The sequence below is a fragment of the Erinaceus europaeus genome, chromosome 10 (assembly GCF_950295315.1).
Source record: "Erinaceus europaeus chromosome 10, mEriEur2.1, whole genome shotgun sequence".
NCBI classification, from domain to species: Eukaryota; Metazoa; Chordata; class Mammalia; order Eulipotyphla; family Erinaceidae; genus Erinaceus; species Erinaceus europaeus.
In genome coordinates, this window is record NC_080171.1 from 114,310,467 (window position 1) to 114,335,063 (window position 24,597).

Sequence of the window (24,597 nt, forward strand, 5' to 3'; positions counted from 1 at the left end):
CGCACAGCTCCTTCACTTGCAATCCCAGCCAGGCTGGAGTGTTCTCGGGCAGGCACACCATACGCAGCACTGGCATGGGGGCTGGCAGGGCCAGTGAGGCAGGGGCCAGGTGGGAGTTCCAGGAGCAGTGGCTCTTCCAGCCATAGAACAAGATGTTTCCTGGGGGTGGGGTTGGGGGCCATGTGCTGAGGAATCAACCCCGGAGCCTTGACAAGCAGGGCATGCGGTCTCACACCAAGCTACAGATCTGGCCCCTAACTAGAGTCCTAAGTCATATGCACTTTGTCTAAGGATTTGGCAAACAGCACTAAGTACTGACAGCTTAAGTCAAAAAACTAATAAAACACACTTTCCTGTGTAAGCTGACCCCAATAAACCAGCAGGCACAAGCCACAGCAGCTCACCTGCGAGATGATGGTGACAGCTGTTTAACAGTTCTCTAAAAACTGTAAAAAAAAAAAAAAAAAAAGCATTCGGAGGGGCGGGGCAGGTGGTGGTGCGCTTGGTTAAGCATACACTTCAATGGGGTGAAGGCTGGACTCCAATCTGGGCTGTGTGCATGGCAAACCAAGTGAGTAATTTTTGCCAACCCTAACAAACTACTTTAAAGGTGTATTTATCAGGGTCGGGTGGTGGTGCACCTGCTTGAGCGCACGTTACAATGCACAAGGACCCAGGTTTGAGTCCCCGGTCCCCACCTGCAGGGGGAAAGCTTCACAAGTGGTGAAGCAGTGCTGCAGGTGTCCCTCTGTCTCTCTTCCTCTCTATCCCCCCTTCCCTCTTGATTTCTGGCTATCTCTATCCAATAAATAAATAAAGATAATAAAAAAAATTTTAAGGTGTATTTATCATGAGAGGCAGGGAAAAGCAGAGGGAGCAAACTGCCACCCTGACGTATGCAATGCCGGGAACTGAACCTGGATCCACAATCACGCAGATCTCACACACTAGTGCTGAGCCATCTTCCCAGTTGCTCTGCAACAAATCTTACTTTAAAAATCACAAAGCCCTTTTACTAAAACAAGTCCAACTGAAAGTCTGTCAAGCTGAATGCAGAGAGAAGGGGCCATAATCAGCTTCAGTAGGCTGTTTTAAACTTCTGTTTTGTTGACCTTGGAAGATTGTCAAACTATCTTAGATTGGGGGGGGGGGGTCAATACAAAATAGCACAAACTAACGCTTGTGTTAAAAGCACAGGGAAGGTAACATAATGGTTACAGAGACTGCCCATCTCCCGTGCAGACAGGTTATAGGTGATCTTGATTTTTTTTTTTAACTTCTTTACTCATATATTAAAAATGGACATAGTATATGTTTAACAAGGTTTTGAGTAAAAAATGGGGGAAATAAGAATCATTGCTTATACATGCAATAATAATTCCCAAAGATCCCATGAGCTACAGGGGACATAGGTGAAGAGGAACAGGAGCGCATAGGTACTTCCCTTGGAGCTTAGAACCAAGCAAAATTTTCCTGAAAATCTCCTGTGCTGGTCTGTTTATCCAAAGAAGGAGGGCAAGAAGGGATCCTGGGCTGCTGGGAGGAAGTCTGGATTTGTGCCAAGCCCCTTGGGGGCTCTCATACCCCAACAGTGACACCCACCTGCCCAGAAGGAACCCCTACTCCTTCAACTCAGCCTCTCCCAAAAGTCTCCAGTACTGAGTACATTGCTATGTACGAAGCATTCCAAGGGAGGGGCAGGAATGTTGACTGGTGGTGCCCTTGGTGGAGTGCACATGTGTTATCACATGTAAGGACGCAGGTTCCAATCTCTGGTCCCTGCCTACAGAAGAGGAAGCTTCTCTAGTGGTGGAGCGGTGTGGCAGGTGTTTCTCTTTCTCTCTCCCCACTCCTGCTCCATTTATATTAAAAAAAAAAAAAATGAAGGGAGAGGAGGGCAGGGGAAGAAAGGGAGGTGAGGCAAGAATGGGTAAGGGAGAGCAGGAAAGAAATGGAAAGAAGGGAAAGAAGGGGTGGAAGAAAGGGAGAAGGAAGGAAGGAAGGTCAGTCCACCAGGAGTGGTGAATTCATCCTATAGGCACCAATAATTCCAGTGGCAAAAAAAAAAAAAAAAAAATCATCCCAAGACACCAGAACAGCCCAGCTTTCCAGCTTTGGGAATGGGCGATGGGTGCTTAAAGGGGTATGGTGTTCATGGTGTTCAGCTCTGAGCTGGGACAGAGTCAGAGTGTGCTTCCTTCCACATGCAGTGCACTTGGGTCACAAACATCTTAAACCTTTTTCAGTATGAACATGGAACAGAACAGGGGTGTGTGTGTGTGTATGTATGTGTGTGTGTATCCACGTGCTCCAAACTGTGGGGCCCTTGAGGACAAACCCTCTCAGGGCATTCACCCCTGCTACAGACACGAGCTCACAACTTTTAGAGGTTACTACCATGGTGACAACAATGAATACATTCACGCAGTCCATGCAGGGACTTCTCCCAGGTCACCCAGGGGCTCATGCAGGCCCCCAGGAAACTGGGCTCACCTATCACACTCTTGGCAAAGGATGCTCTTTTCAGGGTAGCCAGACCCAAGTCTCCGATCTTCACAGACCCCGTGGGCCCAGTGATGAAGATGTTGTCGCATTTGAGGTCACGGTGGATGATGGGAGGGGTCCGAGTATGCAGAAACAACAGACCCTTAAGTATCTGCCGGCACCAGCTGCGCAGCACCTTGGGCTTCATCACCTTGAACCGCTTCAGGTACCTGCAGGGGAGCCGCAGGGCTCAGTGACAGGGGCTGTGCACCTGCCTGGGCTGTGCAGGGGGCCCCTGTGTCGGGAGGGCCACCTACCTTCAGGAGCCTGTGCAGCCTTGTGTCAAAGGAAGGGGCTGTATATCCTTTGGTGAGGGGGGTAGAGGGTATGCGGCTCCAGGGGGGACCTCAGAGCTATGTCAGGCCCTCTAGCCTAGCACCAGCCCCCAGCAGAAGTGTAGCACTCACGTTTTGAGCGTCCCCGAGGTCATCAGCTCGGTCACCAGCACAATGCAGCGCTTGCCCTTGGCGCTGGACTCCCAGAAGTCATAGAAGCGCACAATGTTGGGGTGCTGCAGGCCCTTCAGCATCTCGGCCTCCTCCTTGAAGCGCTGCCGCTCCAACTTGGTGAGCTTCCGGTCCTAGAGGGACAGACACAGGCAGGTGACACTTGCCCAGACCCCTACATGGCCTCGCCAGCATGCGTGCCACTGGCCAGCCGGCCCATCAGCACCCGCCTTCTGGAACATGGCACAGGGAGGGGGTGTAGAGGTGCAGATGGTCCTGAAGCCTCTGTGGTGCCGAGTCCTTACTCCTGTCACCAGCAGAGGGTCTCATGGCCACCAGTGTCTTCTCCAGTGCCACAACCCTGCAGTCCAATGAGCCCACTTGCAGCCAGCCCAAAGAAAAAGAGGCTCTCTAGTCCACCTGCCACACGGCAGTGCTGCTTCTCCCAACAAGGGAGTTCTTCTCCACACACTGAGAATCATACAAGAAGGAAACACCAACTACTATAATTTATACAGGACCATGAAGACATGTTTGGGCCACAGGAGATTAAACCAAAAACTCAAACAGGGCTGGGAGGAGGCACACCCAGTAAAGCACACATATCGCCATGCACAAGGACCCAGGTTCGAGCCCCCGGCTCCCCACCTGCAGGGGAGTCACTTCACAAGCAGTGAAGCAGGTCTGCGGGTGTCTATCTTTTTCTCCCCTTCTCTGTCTTCCCCTCCTCTCTCCATTTCTCTCTGTCCTATCCAACAACAACGACATCAATAATAACTACAATAATAAAGCAACAAGGGCAACAAAAGGGAATAAATAAATAAATATTTTTTAAAAAAAGAGAAAGTAACCACCAGGAGCAGTGGATTCGTAGTGCCGGCACCAAGCACCAGTGATAATCTTTGTGACCAGTGCTAGGAAGCAAAGCCTATGGCCTGGCCAAGCCACAACTCAGGGTCAGAGTCACAACACCCACACTCCCACCTGCTTGAGCCCCCAGTTCATGAGCTTGGCTTCTCCCCACCCCCACAGCCTGGTCTTTCCATTCCTGAAGCCTTCCCATGAACCCACTGCAGGAAACCGAAAACAAACCTCAGAATTCTGTTTCCAGCTTCATCTCACTGGGTGAAGCCTTCTCTCCATCTCAACATATGTGCCAAGTGCTCCCCCCTTCTCCTGGTCCAACAGACCCCAGAACCCACATCTGTGCCCTCCCACCTGGTGTCACAGATGACAGAACAGCCGTGTGATCCCCGGAAGAAAACCACAGCTGAAGAGGCAAGGACAAGGGAGCTGGAACGGGGAGACTTGGGTTAAAGGGAGACACAAAGGACCTACAGTCAGAGCCAGACAAGTCAGAGGAGTGATGGCAGCGTACGAGGCCTGGCTGAGACTCACAGCCCCAGTGGCCACACCACCACTCTACCTCCTGCTAGTTCTACCAAGTCCACCAGCACTGCCTTTTCACATGGCACTGACAACACGGCTGCCAATAGTGAAAACAAACAAACAAGAAGAAGGAAAAAAACCTCCTGGTGAAACTTCCAAGTGTGGCTAACACCAGAAAAACAAGAAATTCACAGACCAAAAGCAACTTCAAAAAGAAAAAGATTAACTGGCATCCTCATTAAGGATCTAAGATATTGACATGGATAAACCAGAACAGCTTCTACTTAAAAAGGAAAATCGTGAACGAACCCTCACATGATAGCTCAAGTCAGAAACAGAGATTTTCCATAAGACGGTGTGCTGTATTGCCAAGTGTGTGACCCGCTTCAAGCTCAGCACTGCAACACTGAAGGGAGCTTCTGTCCTGTGGTCGCTCTCTGTCTCTCTCTCTGCCCCTAAAGTAAGATTTGGCAGTGGCACACCAGGTAGAACATACAGATTAGCATGTGCAATGTCCTGGGTTCAAGTACCTGGTCCCCACCTGTAAGGGGAAGCTTCATATGCAGTGAAGTAGTGCTGCAGGCTTCTCTCTCTCTTCCTTCCTTCTGAATGTATGTCTCTATGAATACAACAACAACAACAACAATAATACACTGGTAATAAATAAGTCCCAGGCATTAAGGGCTACCAAGTACAACCACACAGAGACCCACTTCACTCCCAATGGCTGGAGTCAGAAGATGGGCCATTCCAAAAGGTTTAACGGGGGGAGCCTTTGGGCTCACCTTCCAAGACGCTGGAAGTAGAAGGTGACCATCTTGAGAGTTCAAAGCAGAACCCATCTTCCTGGTGCTCACATGAGACACAGGGATACACGCTGTTCCCTGCAGCCTCCCCCAATCACCCCAAACTGGAGCAGAAGAGAGGTCTGTGTCTAAGTGAGGTCACACACTGTGGTGCGCCCAAACAAAACACAACTCAGGGGGGCCGGGCGGTGGCGCAGCGGGTTAAGCGCATGTGGCGCGAAGCACAAAGGATCCCGGTTTGAGCCCCCGGCTCCCCACCCGCAGGGGAGTCGCTTCCCAGGCGGTGAAGCAGGTCTGCAGGTGTCTGTCTTTCTCTCCCCCTCTCTGTCTTCCCCTCCTCTCTCCATTTCTCTCTGTCCTGTCCAACAACAGCATCAATAACAACAATAACTGCAACAACAATAAAAAAATTTTTAAGAAAACAAGGGTAGCAAAAGGGAAATTAAAAAAAAAAAAACTCAGCAAAAATGGAACAAACACCTAGCACCTCCAACAGCGAGGCCAAGTCCCCGAAGCACCCCACTGAAGGAAGGAAGAACACATCCGATGGCTCCCTGAGGTAAAGCTTCAGAAGAGGTCAAGACCAGAGCAGCATCCAGGGAGGAGGCAGGGGAGCTAAGACGCCAGGGCATCGGGAAAGTTCCACATCCTAGGAGGACTGTGGAAGGATGGGCTCCTTGGTAGGAGCTTATCTACTTGCACAGTGAGGATCTGAATTCCATTCTGGGCAAGTTATAGCGCAATCTCTGCCAAATTTGGTGGGAGGGGGTGGGAGGGGGTGGGAGGAGGGGAGAGGGGATGTGGGAATACCCAAAGACCAGATGAGGAAGTAAAGGAGGCAGGCAGACAGGATAGACAGGAGCCGGGAAAGAACAGGTCGGGAGTTCAAATGGCAGGTTGCAGAAGTTCCAAGAGGCACAAACGGACATCAGGAAGGAGCTAAGGACACGACATCTCCCACACTGAAAAGACAGCCTAGAACACAAGAACCAGCCAAGGCCAAGCCAGACTATGAAGACTTTCTCTCAAGACCTAGCCATATTTGATCTAACAAAAATGAAGACTGAAGTGTGCAGGGCTGGGCAGTGGCGCAGCTGGTTAAGTGAGCACATTACGGTGCGCAAAGACCCAGGTTTGAGCCCCCGGTCCCCACCTACGGGGTGGGAGGGAGGAAGCTTCACAAGCAGTGAAGCAGTGCTGCAGGCGTCTGTCTCTCACTCTCTATACTCTTTCCCTCTAAATTTCTCCCTGTCTTATCGAATAAAACAAAGTTTAAGGGAAAAAAAAAATGAAAATTCTATGCACCAAGGTGCCAAGTTTCACAGATGACCCTGCAAGCGCCAACTCTGAATCCCACACCAGCCAAGTGTGTGGGGAACAGTAGGTCAGTGGCACTCCCAGGCCGGTGGGGCCAAGGTCACTTCCTATACTCCCTGGGTCAAACAGTCAATGGGAGAGGCGTTTCCACACAATGGAGCTCTACTCAGGGAGAGGAACAGATGAGGCCGGCCACAGCGACCAGCCAGGGGCAGCTGAACTTGTGGTGGCACCGTATGAAGAAAGCTGGAAAGGAGGCAAACTGGTTGCCTCATTCCTTTCCGGTGGGCCTGGCTCACGATACTAGAGGAAACTCACACAGTCGTTTGTAGTATAAATGGATTTTGCCAAGATTTTAGCACCGACCAACAAATGAGAGATCTCATTGTCATCTCAGAGCAAAAGGTGCATGTTATAAATAACACCTCACAATAAAACGAGGAGAAGGAAGCACCCTGCCTACGCTCGCTGCAGTTTCCACTTTCTGTGACAGTTGCTGGCTAAAGGTGACACATCAAAGACACAGGAAAAAGAGAGAATCATAATCTTTAGGGATGGTGTCTCCAGAGCCGGAGGTGGGACTGGAGAGACCTGATTTTTCCGTCTAAGCTGCTGGGCTATTTTTAGCCAGGGGACACACTGCTCGATTACTTGAAAGGTCAGTAGCATGTCCTCAGAGCCCTGACCAAGGCTGCCTGCTGGCATGCGGTCCAGCATCCCCTCCCAGGCCTGGCCTGTGCTGTGGTCACTCTCACTCTCACTGCTGCTCTGCGGCTGGTGGTGGACTGTCAGATAAGTGACTCCGAGGGGGCAGAACCAACCCAGCAACTGGCGCTCACACAGTCCCTGGGATGCATCCCCTAATTAATGTGACCAGGTGGCTCAAGGTCATGAGCCAGGCAAGAAAGAAACACCTGGGAGTCGGGCGGTAGCGCAGCGGGTTAAGCACAGGTGGCGCAAAGTGCAAGGACCGGCCTAAGAATCCCAGTTCGAGCCCCTGGATCTCTACCTACAGGGGAGTCGCTTCACAGGCGATGAATCAGGTCTGCAGGTGTCTATCTTTCTCCCCTCCTCTCTCCATTTCTCTCTGTCCTATCCAACAATGATGACATCAATAACAACAACAATAACTACAACAATAAAACAAGGGCAACAAAAGGGAATAAATAAATATTAAAAGAAAGAAAGAAGCACCTGCTCCTTAGAGATGCCCCAGACCTGCCAGGCAGTGGCCTTAGGGTTTACTACTGTGTGAGCTGCTCATACACACGGCTGGGAGGGCGGTTCACCCACTCAGAGGCAGGTTCACCCCCCCAACAGAGCACGCCAGCGCACCTCCCCAGACAGGGGCTCGCCCACCCAGACACAAACCAGCTTCCCTCCCACAGGCACCCGGGGCTGCCTAAATTAGAGGTTCCTGCTTCCCAGCGACAGCGAGAGTCAGCCAGACTGGAAAGGATAGCCTGGGATCATCCAGCTCCTGCCCCTGCAAGAAGAAAGCCGAGCTAACCGTGGGTGGCAGCTCAAGGCACAGCCAGGCCGTGCTGGCTCTGCAGCCTCTCCAAGGTTGCAGGGGGTTGCCTATGGTGCTAAGAGATCAGGGGGAGTGAGCCCAAGCTCAGCCTCCCCCCTGTGAGATCCCCGGCCTCACAGCTCTGTCTGGTGAGGGCTGTCTGCTGGGAATGCTGCGGTCAGCCCCTTTCAGCCAGGGTACAAACAGAACAGCATCCAAGGAATTCCGGGACCGGGTAGGAGACAGTGGGCACCATACACATGGGGCACAGACAAAAGGTGACCAGCTGGCAGAGAGGCTTGGATCAGCATGGTCAGAGTCGGGGGTTTCAACCTGGCAGGAATCTCGCCTTAGTCACACAAGTACTGAGTTAAACAAGCAAACAAAGGAACCTCTTTTGGGTTATGTTACGAGAGATAAATCACAAAGAGAAAGTCAAGTATGGGATGATCCCACTCATAAACAGAAGTTGAGGAAGAACAGAAAAGGAAACACAAAGCGGAAATTGAGTTTGGAGTACTGCACCAAAGCAAAAAAAAAAACTCGGGGGGTGGGGAGGGTAGATTTTCAGCTTCACTATGGGGAGGTTGGGGGTAGGGACAGAGATCTTTGATACACTCCTATTAACTTATAGTCGTAGAGATCACTATATAAAATAATACTTAACAATAAAGGAAACCTCTTCAGGGCACTTTGTTGAGAGCTGTCCCACACAAGGGTATCAGCCCAAGACAGGGGCTCCAGGCACAGGGTGGGCCCAGAACATGCTGGCACATGCCAGAGACCTCCTGATGCCCTCAGTAAGGAAAGCCCCTCACAGCTACTAGGTTCGGAGCAGACACAATCAGGCTCAACCCCAACTCTGGGGCCTACATATTCCTGACCCGCCCTTGTACCCTTGAGCGGGAAAATGAGTGAGGCCCAAGTCACATCTCTGGGTGGTGATGGCACACGGAGGGGGTAGAGATGGTGGGAAGGATGCTGCTCCCCAACTCGGCTCCTGGCAGGCACTCACGTGCTTCGTTCAGTCACCAAATGGGTTACTGGGGCTCTGGGCTTGCAGGAACGGCTACCATGGAGAAAATATAAACATGCAGCAGGTCAAGGGGACAGGAGGGTGACAGTGACCAGATCTCCACTGGACCTGGAGAAAAGCTGCCCCTGAAGGCAGTTAATGCCCACAATGTAGAGCCCCCAGAAGTCAGGATGCACTGAGGCCTGGGGTCTTGGGAGAAGCACCCTATGTGGGCATGAGGCACTACGGGGGGCGGGGGGTGTCACATGGGCTCATGATAGCTCTGGGCCGCTGGTACAGGGGGGCAAGAGACAAGCTGCCCACAGAGCTGTTCTGAGTACCTCTGACAGCTGACAGCCAAGGGGAAACCTGCACAGATGGCATGGGCTCATCTGCATGCCCCTACAATTTACTGCAGGTTTTTGTTTTTTTTCCTCTGGGTTACTGCTGTGGCTTGGTGCCTGCACTATTAATCCACTGCTCCTAGATGCTATTTTTTCCCCTTTGTTGCCCTTGCTGTTTATTGTTGTTGTTATTGTTATTGCTGTGGTTGTTGGACAGAGAGAACTTGTGAGAGAAGGGGGGAACAGAGAGAGGGAGAGAAAAATAGACACCTGCAGACCTGTTTCACTGCTTGTGAAGTGACCTTTCTACAGGTGGGGAGCCAGGGGCTCGAACTGGGATCTTTACTCTGGTCCCTGCGCTTTGCACCAAGTGCACTTAACTTGCTGTGCCACTGCCTGGCCCCCTTACCACAGCTTTTAAAAGAAACTCATTTTAAACCGAATTATTCTCCTCAACATCACTCAGCTGTAAACAATAAAGTCCGTGCCGTCACAGTTGGGCTAGTAGCATTGTCTTTAGTCACCTTTCATGACAGCACCCTTGTTAACAGGAGGAATTCTTTCACACGGCCGGAGTCTGAAGCAGCACAGAACCGACCTCAAGAGTCAGGGGAGTTGCCAGAGGGGGTCAGAGTGCACTCGCATGGACAGAGTGACGGCCAGTCAGCAAGGACAGAGCAGTCCCAATACTCATAGCTCTGTTGTCAAGGGCCCCAACAAGTGAACAATGAATCCATAAGGAGGCAGTAGCCCCTCAGCATCAGCTGTGTAAACACTACTTGCTCTGAGGGCAGGAAGTGCTGAGATGACCAGCGAAACTAGTGTCTTCCAGGGACCTATGCTCTGGAAAGGCTACTCCCACCCCACCAAGTGTTCCCAGGAAAAAGGCAGCAGGCATGCAAGCCCCACACCCCACCCCGGCCCGCCGCCTACAGGCAGGAGGGGCCCTGCCCACCTGTGAGCTGGGGCCTAAAGAGCTGCGAAGGACACCATCATCACATTCTGTAAATATTGATGTTTGAACTTGATGGTCTTCCTGGCCATTTTATAAATACATCTCTAACCCCAGTCCAGGTTCACATTTCCACTCCCACAGACTTGACCTGATAGCCTTCCCTTAGAGACTTTTATTGATCACCTGACCGCACTCCTCTGCCATAGAATGATGTGTATTGGAATCTAGGTTCTTTTATTTCCTAGGCTCATACAAGCCGAAGACCGGACACTTTTTCTGTAGATCAAATTACCATTACAAATTAGTGGCATGGCAGAACAAATGGACAGTGGCTAACGACGTGACCCAGAATGCCTCTCTCATCGCCAATGGGGCCATCAACTCCCTCACTGCCTGTCGGGAACTCAATCACCCCATACACTGAGGCCACCCAGCACCAGCCCTGCCCACCTCTGGTGAGGCCCCTCTATGTGAAGACCCAGGCAACAAGGTCCTTGGGTTGCAGTGCTGCCCAACACTGAAGGCCAAGTCACCACAGGGGCCAGATCACCACAGGGGCCAAGTCACTCCTCGGCCAGATCAGGGCAGCCAGAGGGGTGCTGCCCTCCTGCTTAGAGTCCTGCCTGCCCACCCACATCCAGGCTTCTGCAAGGGGTTGGTTCCTGCCCAGAAGGGGGTGACCGAGGGAGAACAGATGCTGGGCCACCAGGGCAGGGAAACCACAGAAACTGAGATCCTGGGGGGTACAGATTGTGCAGAACGAGCAGACACCACACAGGACAAGGGCCAGCTCACGAGACGGAGGAAAAGCACACAAGGCAAAGGGAGACATCACAGATCACAAGGACGGGGCAGTAGCAGCACAGCTAAAGAGACCACTACCCAAACCAAGAGACCCCTCACAGAATGGGAGATCTTTACATGCCATACACCAGACAAGAGGATAATAACCAGAATATATAAAGAACTTGCAAATCTCAACAACAAGATAACAAATAACCCCATCCAAAAATGGGGGGAGGACATGGACAGAATACTCACCACAGAAGAGATGCAAAAGACTGAGAAACACACGGAAAAATGCCCCAAATCTCTGATTGTCAGAGAAATGTAAATAAAGACAACAATGAGATACCACTTCACTCCTGTGAGAATGTCATACATCAGAAAAGATAACAGCAGCAAATGCTGGAGAGGGTGTGGGGTCAAAGGAACCCTCCTACACTGTTGGTGGGAATGTCAATTGGTCCAACCTCTGTGGAGAACAGTCTGGAGAACTCTCAGAAGGCTAGAAATGGACCTACCCTATGACCCTGCAATTCCTCTCCTGGGGATATATCCTAAGGAACCCAACATATCCATCCAAAAAGATCTGTGTACACATATGTTCTTGGCAGCACAATTTGTAATAGCCAAAACCTGGAAGCAACCCAGGTGTCCAACAACAGATGAGTGACTGAGCAAGTTGTGGTATATATACACAATGGAATACTACTCAGCTGTAAAAAATGGTAACTTCACCATTTTAGCCGATCTTGGATGGATCTTGAAAAATTCACGTTAAGTGAAATAAGTCAGAAACGAAAGATGAATATGGGATGATCTCACTCTCAGACAGAAGTTGAAAAACAAGATCAGAAAAGAAAACACAAGTAGAACCTGAACTGGAATTGGTGTATTGCACTAAAGTAAAAGACTCTGGGGTGGGGGTGGAGAGAATACAGGTCCAAAAAGGATGACAGAGGACCTAGTGGGGGTTGTATTGTTATATGGAAAACTGGGAAATGTTATGCATGTACACACTATCATATTTACTGTTGAATGTAAAACATTAATTCCCCAGTAAAGAAATTTTAAAAAAAAAGAAAGAAAAGAAAAAGGATGGGGTAGCAGGGAGAGCTTGAATGCCCTCAGGGCAGCACCAGCTCTAACCTGAGAGGCCGCCAGCACAGCTATCACAGCACGTGACCACACCACTAGGTCTAGGATGAACACATAGGCTAGCCCCTGGGGCTCCGAGCACTGATGTGTCGGGTGGGCATCTGTTGAGGGGAGTTGTGCCAGGTCTGAACATACACAGTGTCCCACAGGACCGGGAGGGAGGTACCATCAAGTGGAGCCAGTGCAGGTGGTTAGGGCCACAGAGACGCGACCAGGTAGCAAGAAGCAGGAAGGCTACAACGCTCACAGCTGCCCCCAGTCCTGGGAGCTGGCACCTCAGCTCTTTCTGGCTGTCACAGCTGTCAGAGCCATGGGGCCACAGCAAGGACAAGGCTGTGCTCAGAGCATTCAAGTGTGAGATGAGCCACCAGCCTGGGTCTCACCTCAGGAGAAGGGAGAACTGGAACCTACCAGCAACACTCCCTTCCCCCCCACCAGAGCTATGTGACCAGAGCTGGGAGCACTTGACACCAGCTGGTCCAAACAGAGATGTAATCTAAGTATGAGAGACACATTCAATCTTTAAGGTGTGAAGTATTTTTTTTAAAGGGCCCACAACAACCTAGTGGTATTCTGTGTTAAAAACATTTTCTTTTCTTTTCTTTTCTCTTCTTTATTTTATTTTTGAGAGAGATGCAGAGGAAGAAAGACACAGAGAGAAATATCAGAGCACTGCACAGCTCTGGCTTATGGTAGTGCAGGGGATTGAACCTGGGACTTTGGAGCCTCAGACATGAGAGACTCTTTGCATAACCATTATGCTATCTACCCCCACCCCAAAAACATTTTCAACTAGAGAAGAGGATCATCAAAATTAAGTACAAGTGCTCTCTTCACACTTGCAGTGTGGCTGTTAAGCTAAGGCTTAAACAGGCAGCTCACATGACAGTGACGCAGGATGATGTTGATCTGGCTTTACATGAAGCCGCCAGTTAGAAGCAGAGGCCCTGAGTGCCACATGAGCAGTGGGAACAGCCTGGCAGGAAGGGGCCGCGGGTAAGCGTGCGCGCTCTCCATCTCCACCCTCCTGATCAGACAGACACCGTCACAGGGCCACAAAGGCCAAAGCTTCCTTTTTTGTTGTTTATATTTGGGTTTTGGTGGAGTCAGGGTCCGTGTGTGCATGTTTTCACTACCCCCAGGCCATTTTTTTTTCATCCAGATAGTTAGAAAGATATGGAGAGAGAGAGACACCAGTTTCCTCCTTTGCCACAGCACCTAGCACGTGGTGCCCAAGCTCAGACCTGGGCTGCACACGTGACAATGTGGGCACCTACCTGGTGAGTTCTCTATCCTGTCCTGAAACTTAGCTTTGCACCAGCTCAGTTCCAAACAGTCTCAAATAGTGATCCCTCTGTTTTATCCACCTTCTAAAAGAAAAGGTCAACCACTGGAGAATTTTTTAATCACCCACACAATCAGATATCTCTGTAAGTTTTAAGCAAATCCAGGTCGATCAGGAGATAAAACAGAAAAGAAAAAATAGATCAGTGGAAAATACATAGACTGAAACATGGGAAATGAATAATAAAGCATATAGAACATGGTAAAAAAAATTCCAACTAGTAGCCAGGGAGGTGGCTCAGTGGCAGAACACAGGATTTGCATGTATGGGCTTCTGCGCTCAGTCCCTGGCACAATATCACCATAGTGGTCACCTAGACTGTTCTCCTCACCCACATGCTAATAAAGAATTAGGGAAAAAAGGGATCACCCAACTAATGGGAATGGGGTTCCAGAAACAGGACATAAATATGGAACAAAAGCAGTGTGTGTTCAGTTAATGTCCCCAAGATGGCTATTATAAAAGTGAAGCAAGAAATTCAGCATAAATTCAAGTGCTTTAAACCCCAAGGAAGATGAATACAAAGGAAATTACTCCTGGCACATGACAGGGTGAAGAACTGAGAGCCCAGCAAACAAAGACGCCATAAAAGCCGCCTAAGGGGCAACAAGGCACACGCACACTGCAGCTTACCTCAACAGAGACAAGTGAGAAAAGACAGGGTGAAGAACTGAGAGCCCAGCAAACAAAGACGCCATAAAAGCCACCTAAGGGGCAACAAGGCACACGCACACTGCAGCTTACCTCAACAGAGACAAGTGAGAAAAGACTATGGAAGCTGGGGAGGCAAATAGTGAACATATACAAGGGGAGTTCGTGCCTGAGGCTCTGAGTTCCCAGGCTCAGTCCCCAGCACCACCATAAGCCAGAACTAAGCAATAACGTGGGTCCATAGCATATCAGAGGTCAGGCTCAGGAAAAAACTAGTATAGTCATGGGCCCTATAGAATGTAACTAAAATAGGCCTACTACCTATCTTCAAAACAGAGACCCCCACCACCACCACCAAATCTTCAGCTGCACTATTCCAGCCTTTGGGTTCATGATTAGTCAACAATTTGTTTGGCTCTATATGTTAACTCTTTTTTTCAGCCACCAGGTTCCAGATGCTAGCATGATGCTAACCTGACTTCCCTGGACAGACAACCCCACCAATGTGTCCTGGAGCTCCGATTCCCCAGATCTCTGCCCCACTAGGGAAAGAGAGAGACAGGCTGGGAGTATGGATCGACCTGTCAACACCCATGTTCAGCAGGGAAGCAATTACAGAAGCCAGGCCTTCCACCTTCTGCATCCCATAATGACCCTGGGTCCATGCTCCCAGAGGGATAAAGAATAGGAAAGCTATCAGGGGAGGGGATGGGATACAGGGTTCTGGTGGTGAGAACTGTGTGGATTTGTACCCCTCTTATCCTATGTTTTTTGTCAGTGTTTCCTATTTATAAATAAAAACTAAAAAAATAAAAACAAACAAACAAAACAGAAAAAAAAAGGAGGAGGAAAGGGGAAAGGAGAAAGAAGAAAAGAAATTAACAACAACAAAAGACAGCTGAAACACATCTTTAAAGGTGGGGGAAAACTAGGCCAGTGAAATAGCTTTAATAGTCTACGACTTTGCTATCTATGTGCATGGATCAGGTTTAATCCCAGCCCCTACCACACTGAAGGAAGTCTCAGTGCTGTGGGGCCTCTCTCTCTCTCTCTCTCTCTCTCTCTCTCTCTTCTTCTTTTTAAAAATAAATAAATGCTGCTGGGAAGATGAGCAATGTGAAACCCCATGTCCTAGTAAATATTCTTCAAATAACAATATATATTAAGGCAGAGCTACAGTCTCATCAGCAAACAACTGCTAAGCAAAATACAATGGGGAGATGTTCAGGTGGGAATGATGTGAGATGGAGATGCTGGAAAGAACAGAAATTGAAGACTGAACGTATTGGCCACTCAAAATTAATAGCGACTGCAAAACAACAGTTAAAATGTCACATGAGGATTGAGAGGTAGAGTACTGGGTTACAAGACAACCTCACAAGAGGCCTATGGGTGTTAAGCGGAGTCCCAAGCTCCAAGACCCACACACCGCCCAGGAAGCGGCAGAAGCGCCACTATAATCAATGTTAATGATCAAGCATCTGTGTCCTCTCTACTGGAACCACTGGTCAAGCTTACAGACAAAAGTCCCAGGTGCAAACTCACAACTGCTGAGAGTCCAAGGTTCCAGGAATAATGTGTCCAATTACAGGGCAGACACAGCTCAGCTATGGGAATCACCACTCCATGAACTAGATGTGCAAGTCCTGAAGAATATGACAAAATAGACTGTGTGTGTGTGGGGGGGGGGGGGCTAGCAAATAGCTCACTTGGATAGAGTGAAGCTTTGTCATCTGTGTGACCAGGCCCCACTGCATGGAAGGAAGATCCAGTGCTGGGGCCTCTTTCACATTTTTCTCTCTGCCTTTGCCTCTCTGTTTCTATCTTAGAGAGAGAGGGAGAGAGAAAGAAGGAGGCTGAGTGGTAATGCACATGGTTGAGCGCACATGTTACAGCACACATGTTACAACCCACAAGGACCTGAGTTCAAGGCCCCAGTCCCCACCTGCAGGGGGAAAGCTTTTTGAGTGGTGAAGCAGTGTTGCAGGTCTGTCTCTCTCTCTCTCCCTACCTCCCTCCCTCTCCCTTCCTCTCTTCCTATCATCCCCTTTCCTCTCAAATTCTGGCTGTCTCTATTCAATAAACAGGGGCTGGATGGTGGCATGCCTGATTAAATGCATACGTTACGGTGCACAAGCACCTGGGTTTGAGTCCCTGGTCCCCACCTGTAGAGGAAAGCTTTGCAAGTGGTGAAGCAGGGCTACAGGTGTCTCTCTGTCTCTCTCCCTCTTAATTTCCCCTTCTCTCTCGATTTCTGCCTATCTCTATTACCTATAAATGTAATTTAAAAATTAAAGTAAAAAATACAACTGAAACTGTAATTTTAAATTAAATGAAAGAAAGAGAAAAGAGAATGAGGGTGACTACGACATGACACCAACCACGCTGCTCTCCACCTGCCTTCACCCAACCTCCCCAGTATGGTCCCCCGAGCCCCCACTTTCCTGACTATGCCACCCCACCCTCCCCCACACTTGTAGTGGGATCCCATTGCAAGATGCAGGCAGTGTTCAGCAGGCCCTGCCCTGCCCGGGGGGAAAGAGGGCTGTTTTCCAGGCAGGTGTAACATCCCCGCCCCACGTCATGACCAAGACCTCAAATACCCTCTCACCCTGTCTCTCTCTCTCTCTCTCTCTCTCTCTCTCTCACACACACACACACACACACACACACACACACACACACATGACCTCCCCACCTATCATGCAGCCCTTGCAGGAGTTAGGAGCAAACCACGGCTCCAGAGTGGAACCCCTGAGATCCGGCAGCCTCGTGGGTATAGGATGTGCTTCACTGGCCCGCTAGCTGCTCAGGGCTGTGGTCCTGTGAACCAGCTCCCAGGAAGGTTGCTGTGTTGGTAGATTCTAACAGGTGGATAAAGTGTGTGTGTGTGTGTGTGTGTGTGTGTGTGTGTGTGTGTGTGTGTGTGTGTGTGTGTGTGTCAGTAACTGTTTGATACTGTCTGGAACTGAGCTGGCTCAAAGCTAAGCTTTAGGGCTAGAGACATAGCTCAGCCGATAGGTAGGGTAACTAGCACTGCCTCTTTCACACTTGCTCTCTGCCTCTATCAAGAAAAGGGGAGGAGCTATGGTAACAGATGACGTGCTAGCACTCCAGCTCTCTCTTCCCCTCTCTGTACCTGGATGAAGAAGTGCCCTGAAGTGGTGGCACGAGACATACACTGGGACCCTGGTCCCACAAAACTGCAAAAACCAAACAACTTAAGCTCCTCTAAAGGAGTTAAAAAAAAAAAAGGCACCCACGGTAAGATAGCTCTATAGGTCTTCAACAAATCCACGCAGAGCTGGAGACAAAACAAATGGCAGAGAAAACAAGAGGGGGAAAAATAGGTCAATGGAAAATATACAAACTGGAACACGGGGAGTAGGCTGAACGCTGAGCAGCTCCCCTGCAAGGGACCGAGCACAGACTCAGCAGGCGCCACACTGGCCGCCCACCCCAGGAGTAATGGTCACTGCCACCTCCGTCCCCCCATCCAGACAGTGGGCCCGCAGAGAAAGCGTGGAGCTACTCAGGGCGCCACCCCTCCCTCACAGGGCCTCAGGCACCCACAACCACTAGTCAGGACCAGGGCCTGGTTGTCCCAAAAACTGGTCCCTCGCTGTCCCCCTCCCCTGCACCGCCCCTCGTATCAGAGGGAACCTCTCAGTAAGGCCTGGCAAGGAAAACTGAATAACGGGGCCAATGGGCCACTGTGCAGGACATGCCCAAATGCATCACTGGCAGCTTTGAGTCTGTCAGCCCCCACCTGCAAGCCCACCACCTCCCTTGCCCCGGGGGTGGGGGGTTAGAAGGGAGGGACCCTGAATAGTGAATAGTGGCCCCCTTGGCAGTGACCGCCTGCCAAGGCCACACAGCTGGGCACTAGGCACAGAGGAGCAGGCACAGGCAGGACACACACAGAAGCACACACAGAGATGCCTGCTCAGTCTCCACCCAGGGGCTGGGGCTCCTCCCCTAGAAAACCAAAACCATTACCCCCACCTCCTGTTTGCGACCGTGCTAAGGAGGACTCAACGCCAGAAGGGAAGCACAGGAAGCGTGATGCGGTTGCTGCACTGTCTCCACAACCTGAGTGACACGGGCAGGCGGCTGCACTGTCCAAGGACTCACCCCAGATTCCCTGCAGGGAGAAGGTCCAAACCTGAGAGATGTGTGTGTGTGTGTGTGTGTGTGTGTGTGTGTGTGTGTGTGTGTGTGTGTGTGTCTGGACTTCGTCACTGGAGTTTATTTATAATCACAGGCAAGAACTGGACATCCACACCAACGAGCCAGCCAGGAGGAGCACGTGTGGAGAGGAGGATGCGGGAGCTCTCTCTCCCTCTCCCCTGTCTCCCCAGTCCTCTGCCATCAGCCAGATATCACGAGGCTGAACACAGAAGCACCCGCAGAGCCACAGAGGCCTTGGGTATTCTGGGCAGCACCAGTGTTTACAAGAGGCTATTTGCCTTCCCGGGTGGTTTCCATGGCTTTCGCTTCCTCAAGTGCCCCTCTGGCGTACCTTCTATAAACAGCTCCGGGGTTTGTACCAGATTCACCCACTGGACGCGGATTCTAGCTGTGCAGACGCACAGTCATACACACACACACACACACACACACACACACACACACACACACACACTTCCATTCAGAGAGGTCGGTAAAGCCCTGAGCATGCACCGAGCAACTTCTCACTGTATGCTGGGTGTATGGACACCCTCCCACCCAGCACAGCCCAGGGAACCCAAGAGGGAGTTGGGGGGTGGGGTCCTCATGAGAGGCTGATGGATAAACACCCCCAAGACCTGAGCACCTGTGTGCACAGGGGCCTTACTCAAGGATTTCAGAGGAAGATCAAGTTCAAAGATCACTGATAAGTGGGGGGTGTCCTTCTTTACATCTAGGATTTGGGTGCTCAGGTCCTCACAAAGCTTCCAGCACAGCTGGCCTGGCCCCTGGCTTGGATGCCTAGCAGTGTGGCGTCTTTGCTCTTAGAGCCTGGCCAGATGTGGATGTTGTTAATAACACCCCCCCCACACACACACACACACACACACACACCGGCCCTCTGCAAGCTGCCGTCACCCCCATCTGCAGGTGAAGAGTCAGAGAGCAGGGGGGACAACCAGCGAGTGCTGCACACTGGGCCCCAGCACGGTTACCAAGAGGAGGGAGCCTCTGGGGGACAAGGGCCCAGCTTGGCTGAGGCTACTCCTGAGGGGGTGGGGGATGGAGAGGAAGGCAGGGCCACCCCCTTCCTTACAGGTGGCCTGCCCGCTGCTGCTTCTGGGAGGCAGGCCAGGAACACAATTGTCTCAGTACTGGCTCCTAGGACAGCCCCACCACCCCTTTCCTGGCATGCTATCAAGATACCTGGAAGGCACCCCAAGCCCTGATGCTCAGGTCTGCAGGGGGTCAGGCAGAGGACCCCTCCACTGGGTGTCTTGTGAATCTCATTAGCATCCCCACCATGGGTCATGTTACAGTGTGTGTGACCTGGGTTTGAGCCCCCAGTCCCCACCTGCAGGGGGAAAGCTTCACAAGTGGTGAAGAAGCACTATAGGTATCTCTTTGTCTCTCTCTCTCTCTCTCTCTTTTAATTTTATTTATTTACTATTGGATAGAGAAAGAGAGAAGTTGAGATGGGAGGGGGAGACAGAGAGAAAGAGAGACAGAGAGACACCTGCAGCCCTGCTTTACCACTTGTGAAGCTTTCCCCCTGCAGGTGGCGACCAGGGGCTTGAAACCTGGGTCCTTGTGCACTGTGATGTGAGTATTTTAACCAGGTGCACCACTGCCTTGCCCCTCTCTCCCTCTTCCTCTCAATTTCTGACTGTCTTTATTCAATAAATAAAAAATAAGTAGGGGAGTTGGGCGGTAGCACAGTGGGTTAAGCGCACGTGGTGCGAAGCACAAGGACCAGAGAAAGGATCCTGGTTCGAGCCCCCAACTCCCCACCTGCAGTGAAGCAGGCGGTGAAGCAGGTCTGCTGGTGTCCGTCTTTCTCTCCCCCCCGTCTTCCCTTCTTCTCTCCATTTCTCTCTGTCCTATCCAACAACAATGCCATCAATAACAACAACAACAACAAAACAACAGGGCAACAAAGGGGAATAAATAAATAGATATTTTTAAAAAATAAGTAAAGATTAAGAAAAAAAAGCTGGAGTCACCCGTGTCAGCGGCTGTCGGGACCAAGAGGGAGGAAAGCAAGCCCAGCTGCCAGAAAAAGGAGGGAGGGAGCTCAGTGTGGCCGGGAAAGAAGCGGACCCCCACTAGCCGGTGGCCCATGTGAGCCTCGTGGGACGGAAGGTGACGCACAGACCCTGGTGGCAGCAGCCTCCCCTGGGCAGACTGCATACTCCCTGTGTGGGGCTTGGCCAGCTTTCTGGGCTGCCATCAGCGCCCCAAAGTCAGGTCAACCTTCCTGTCCAGACTCGGCACCCTGGGGCTTTCTCATCGCCAGTCACTGCCCAGAGGCCCCCATCCACCATCTGCTGCTCAAAAGGCTCACCTCTCTCTGAGGGAGGACAGCCCTCTGGAAGGGGGGGTGGAGAACCAGGTATACAGGAGCCTACAGGGTGGCCCCCAGGTCTCTGCGAACCCTGCCCCCAGCTCTGTGTAGAGCTCACTCAAAGAGTAAAAGTCAACACCCAAGATAAAATAAAATGAAATCCCTCTGCAGTGCCAAAAATACATCCCCACGGGATGAGGGAGCAGGCGCCAGCTTCCACAGCAGCAACTGTTGCTATGGATACCGGGCTCCAGCCAGCAGGGGGTGGGGACAGAGATGGGGGAAGGGGGCATATAGGGTAGAGATGGGGGAAGGGGACCCACTGGGCAATGGCAGGGGAAGGGGCAGAGGTGAGGTAAAGAAAGGTATGAGGGAGGGCAAGGCTGTGGGGAAGGGACAGAGATGAGGGAGGACAAGATAGGGGAGAGGACAGAGATGGGGAACAAACACACAGGGGAAAAGGCCAGAGTTGAGGAGGGGTCCGAGAAGGAGAAAGGACAGAGATGGGGGGGGGGGACAAGATGGAGAAGGATGATAGAGTTCGCTGGGAGGGGAGATGGGAGAAGTGATGCCTAGCTCAGGCCCGTCCCAGGCCTCCCTCACCAGCACAGATGCTGGGCAGGTACAGATTTGGGGGGGTGGGGGGTAGGAAGCGGTAATGTTTGCACCAGAGTAGAAAGAGAAGGCAGGACTCTGATCTCAGCACAACAGGGGCTCCCTCCTGTCCTCACAGACTCCCTCACCTGAAGCTGCCAGCCCCTGGGTCTGTGGCTGCTAAGACACCGCCCTCCAGACCACCCCCACCTCCTCCCCCAGTTGGCAGCCCTCTGTGCCCCCTTGGAAGGCACAGGAGCACCTCCACATGCCATGCTCAGGACAGGAGCAGAGCCAGCAGAACACTCAGTGCAGGTGCGTAGCCTGGCCACGTCCCTCAGCTGGGGGCCACCCTCCTCCTTCCAGTATCCAGTCTCCCTGCGATTCTCCCATGCCCTCCAAGGAGCCTGGAGGTGACACTCATCTCAGGATCCTCGGCTCAGTCTACCAAGCAGCCAGGTAAGGTGGCAAGAGGCCATGGACACTGCTCACCAGCTTCCCAGCCCACCCCAGGCCTGGGCATGGGGCTGCCCTCTGCAGGCTCCAGGGGGCACCGCCGCACACTTCATGTTGAAGTGCTCTGCCTTTCTCTAAGTGGAGACAAAGTCCCTCATAGGCCACTCAGATCTGCATCCCTGCAGTCAGTCACAAAGTCATGTCTGTGTGTCCCTCCTTCATCTCTCCTGGCCACCATGGCTTCTCAGTTCTGAGGTTCAAGCTCCACCAAGCATGCTCAAGGCTCCCGATGGCATCCCCTGCCCTGACACAGCCTATCCACTTGTCCACCGCCCTCAGGAAGGGCCCTCCCAGCCACAGGCAGTGGGGGCTCCTGGGAGATCCTTCCAGCAGCCCAGTGGGGTAAAGGCAGCCCAGGGCAATGGGTCTATGCCCGGTCTCCAAGTTACACAGCCCCAAGGGTCCCCACACACCCTGGGACGAGCCACCTCCAAGGCTGTGGCCAGGCCTCAGTGACAGAACCGGTGCACACTTGCACCACACTAGGTGAGCATTCAGGAAGTGGCTTGGCTGTTATCACCCTCACTACCAATTACACCCAGAGATGAAGGTCTTTCCAAACCTCCCCCCACCCTTCACTCTCCACCCTCCACCATCACCTCCACAGAATTGCTCTTGCTACAGCCCCACCTATCCATATCTCCCTTCTCCCAAAGAGAAAACTCAGCAGGAACCTTTTGTTTAAAGGCCATCAGCCTGGAACACGCATGTGGAACGCCCTCCCCGCCCCACCCCCGCCCCCGCCCCCCAGGAGCACACAGACGCAGGATTCTGCCCAAGCACAGGGAAGCCTTCATCTCGGGGAGGGCTGGCACTACCGCCCAGACCAGAGAGTCTGGCGAGGCTGCCTCAGAGGGCTCGACATTCCCTCCCGTGGAAGTGCCATGGGGCAGGCAGGCAGACCTCATCCCTGCAAGCAGGTCTCAGGGGACACATGTGTTCATCGCTGCACAGGTGACACTGAGAGGCAGGGACACCAGGCCAGGTGCTACTGCCGCTGTACTCGGGGCAGGACCGTGTGTGTGTGTGTGTGTGTGTGTGTGTGTGCGTGTGCGTGTGCGTGTGCGTGTGCGTGTGTGTGTGTGTAAGCAGACTTCTGGCCAACCCACAGTTCTCCCAGATGTCCAGCCCAGTTCCAGGTGGAAAGCCGATGACTCCTCCTCCAGTTCCCCCTTGCCAGGCCACAAAGGGCCTCCACTCTGCCTGAGGCCTGGGAACAGGACACAGAGGCACCCACAGACTGCTCAAGGAAATAGCCGGCGGGGTCAGAACGTCCCCACGTCACGGGCTCGCTCCCTCCAGGAACACACAGGCCTTTGTTTTTTTTGTGTTTTTTTTTTTTTATCATCAAATATTTACAGAGGCTGACAGACCATTCCAGCAGGACAAGCTGAAGCCAAACGCTCTTTCCTGCACGAGGAGGTGCAGGTGAGCAGACTAGGCTGGGAAGTCAGGCCTACGAGGGGCAGCACTGCACCGCTGCAGTGCCACCGGGGCCTGGTCCCTTGGTTCTACACAGAGCCCAGGAAGGCCGCCACCGTGCTTGCCCTGCTGCAGGAAGGGCACAAAACTGATCAAGGCACTCTGCATGAGGTGCTCCAGGAAACCGAAAGCAAAGTGTCTGCTCAACTCCACCCTGGGAAGGACTTTGCATTTGCAGGGGATCAAGAAGAGAGCAGCCCTGAGCCAGGTGTTGGTGCACCTGGTTAAACACTCATAGCACAGTGCTCAAGAACGCAAGTTCAAGCCCTCTTGGTCCCCACATGCAGGGGAAAGCTTCATGAGTGGTAAAACAAGACTACAGGTGTCTCTTTCTCTCTCCCTTTCTGTCTCCCCGCCCCCTCTTAATTTTTCTGTCTCTAACAAATTATAAATAAAAAGGTATTTTAAAAGAACTTATACATGGGCCCAGAGTCCTGGACCTCCTTGTCCACCATCACTGCCCAAAAGTCTGGCAGTGAAGAGATGAAGTGACAAACTGGGATATCCACAGTGGGAAGACACTGAGCAGTGCAGCCAGGGCTGAGTCACAAAAGGCGAGTGGATGGCTGGACGCACAGCACGATCCTTGGGCTAGAGGCCCTCTCTCTGCAGGACAGGAGGGAACTGTGCGGTCGCCCAGTGGGGCGGCTCCCAGGCACGCGGGTTCTGGGGCCCCTCATCGGCACCTGTGTAATACCTCCAAAAAAAAGCAGTCGGCACCATTCTGTTATTTCATGCCTCGCTTTCCTCTGCTTTAGAAAAACACCACCATCCCCTTTTGTTGTTGTTGTTAGAAACTCTTCCCCAGGGAGTTGGGCGGTAGCACAGCGGGTTAAGCACACGTGGCGCAAAGTGCTAGGACCGGCGTGAGGATCCCGGTTCTAGCCCCCGCTCCCCACCTGCAAGGGAGTCACTTTGCAGGCGGTGAAGCAGGTCTGCAGGTGTCTGTCTTTCTCTCCCCCTCTCTGTCTTCCCCTCCTCTCTCCATTTCTCTCTGTCCTATCCAACAACGACGACAATAACTACAACAATAAAACAAGGGCAACAAAAGGGAATAAATATTTTTAAATTTTTTTAAAAAAGAAACTCTTCCCCTGTGTTTATTTTCATCTGCTTTTGCTTCACTTTATTTCCAGTTGTTCGCTTTTAATGTGTTCTATTGCTTTTTCCCCACTTTCCCTGAGGTCCAGACTATTCACCTTCCAGATTCATTTTACTTTATTTA

The 24,597-nt window shown here is 51.7% G+C and overlaps 1 protein-coding gene across 7 annotated transcripts in view; it reads right to left on the reverse strand.

The window, feature by feature from the left end:
* The window catches only part of WNK2 (WNK lysine deficient protein kinase 2), a 99,554-nt gene that overhangs the window by 58,096 nt on the left and 16,861 nt on the right, over positions 1 to 24,597 (reverse strand). For all 7 annotated transcript variants that reach the window (XM_060200564.1, XM_060200563.1, XM_060200562.1 and 4 more), the window contains exons 3-4: positions 2,952 to 3,124; positions 2,494 to 2,714 (exon numbers count right to left, since the gene is read on the reverse strand). In XM_060200564.1, the coding sequence (XP_060056547.1) occupies positions 2,494 to 2,714; positions 2,952 to 3,124 (394 nt within the window). The remainder of the gene's footprint in view (positions 1 to 2,493; positions 2,715 to 2,951; positions 3,125 to 24,597) is intronic.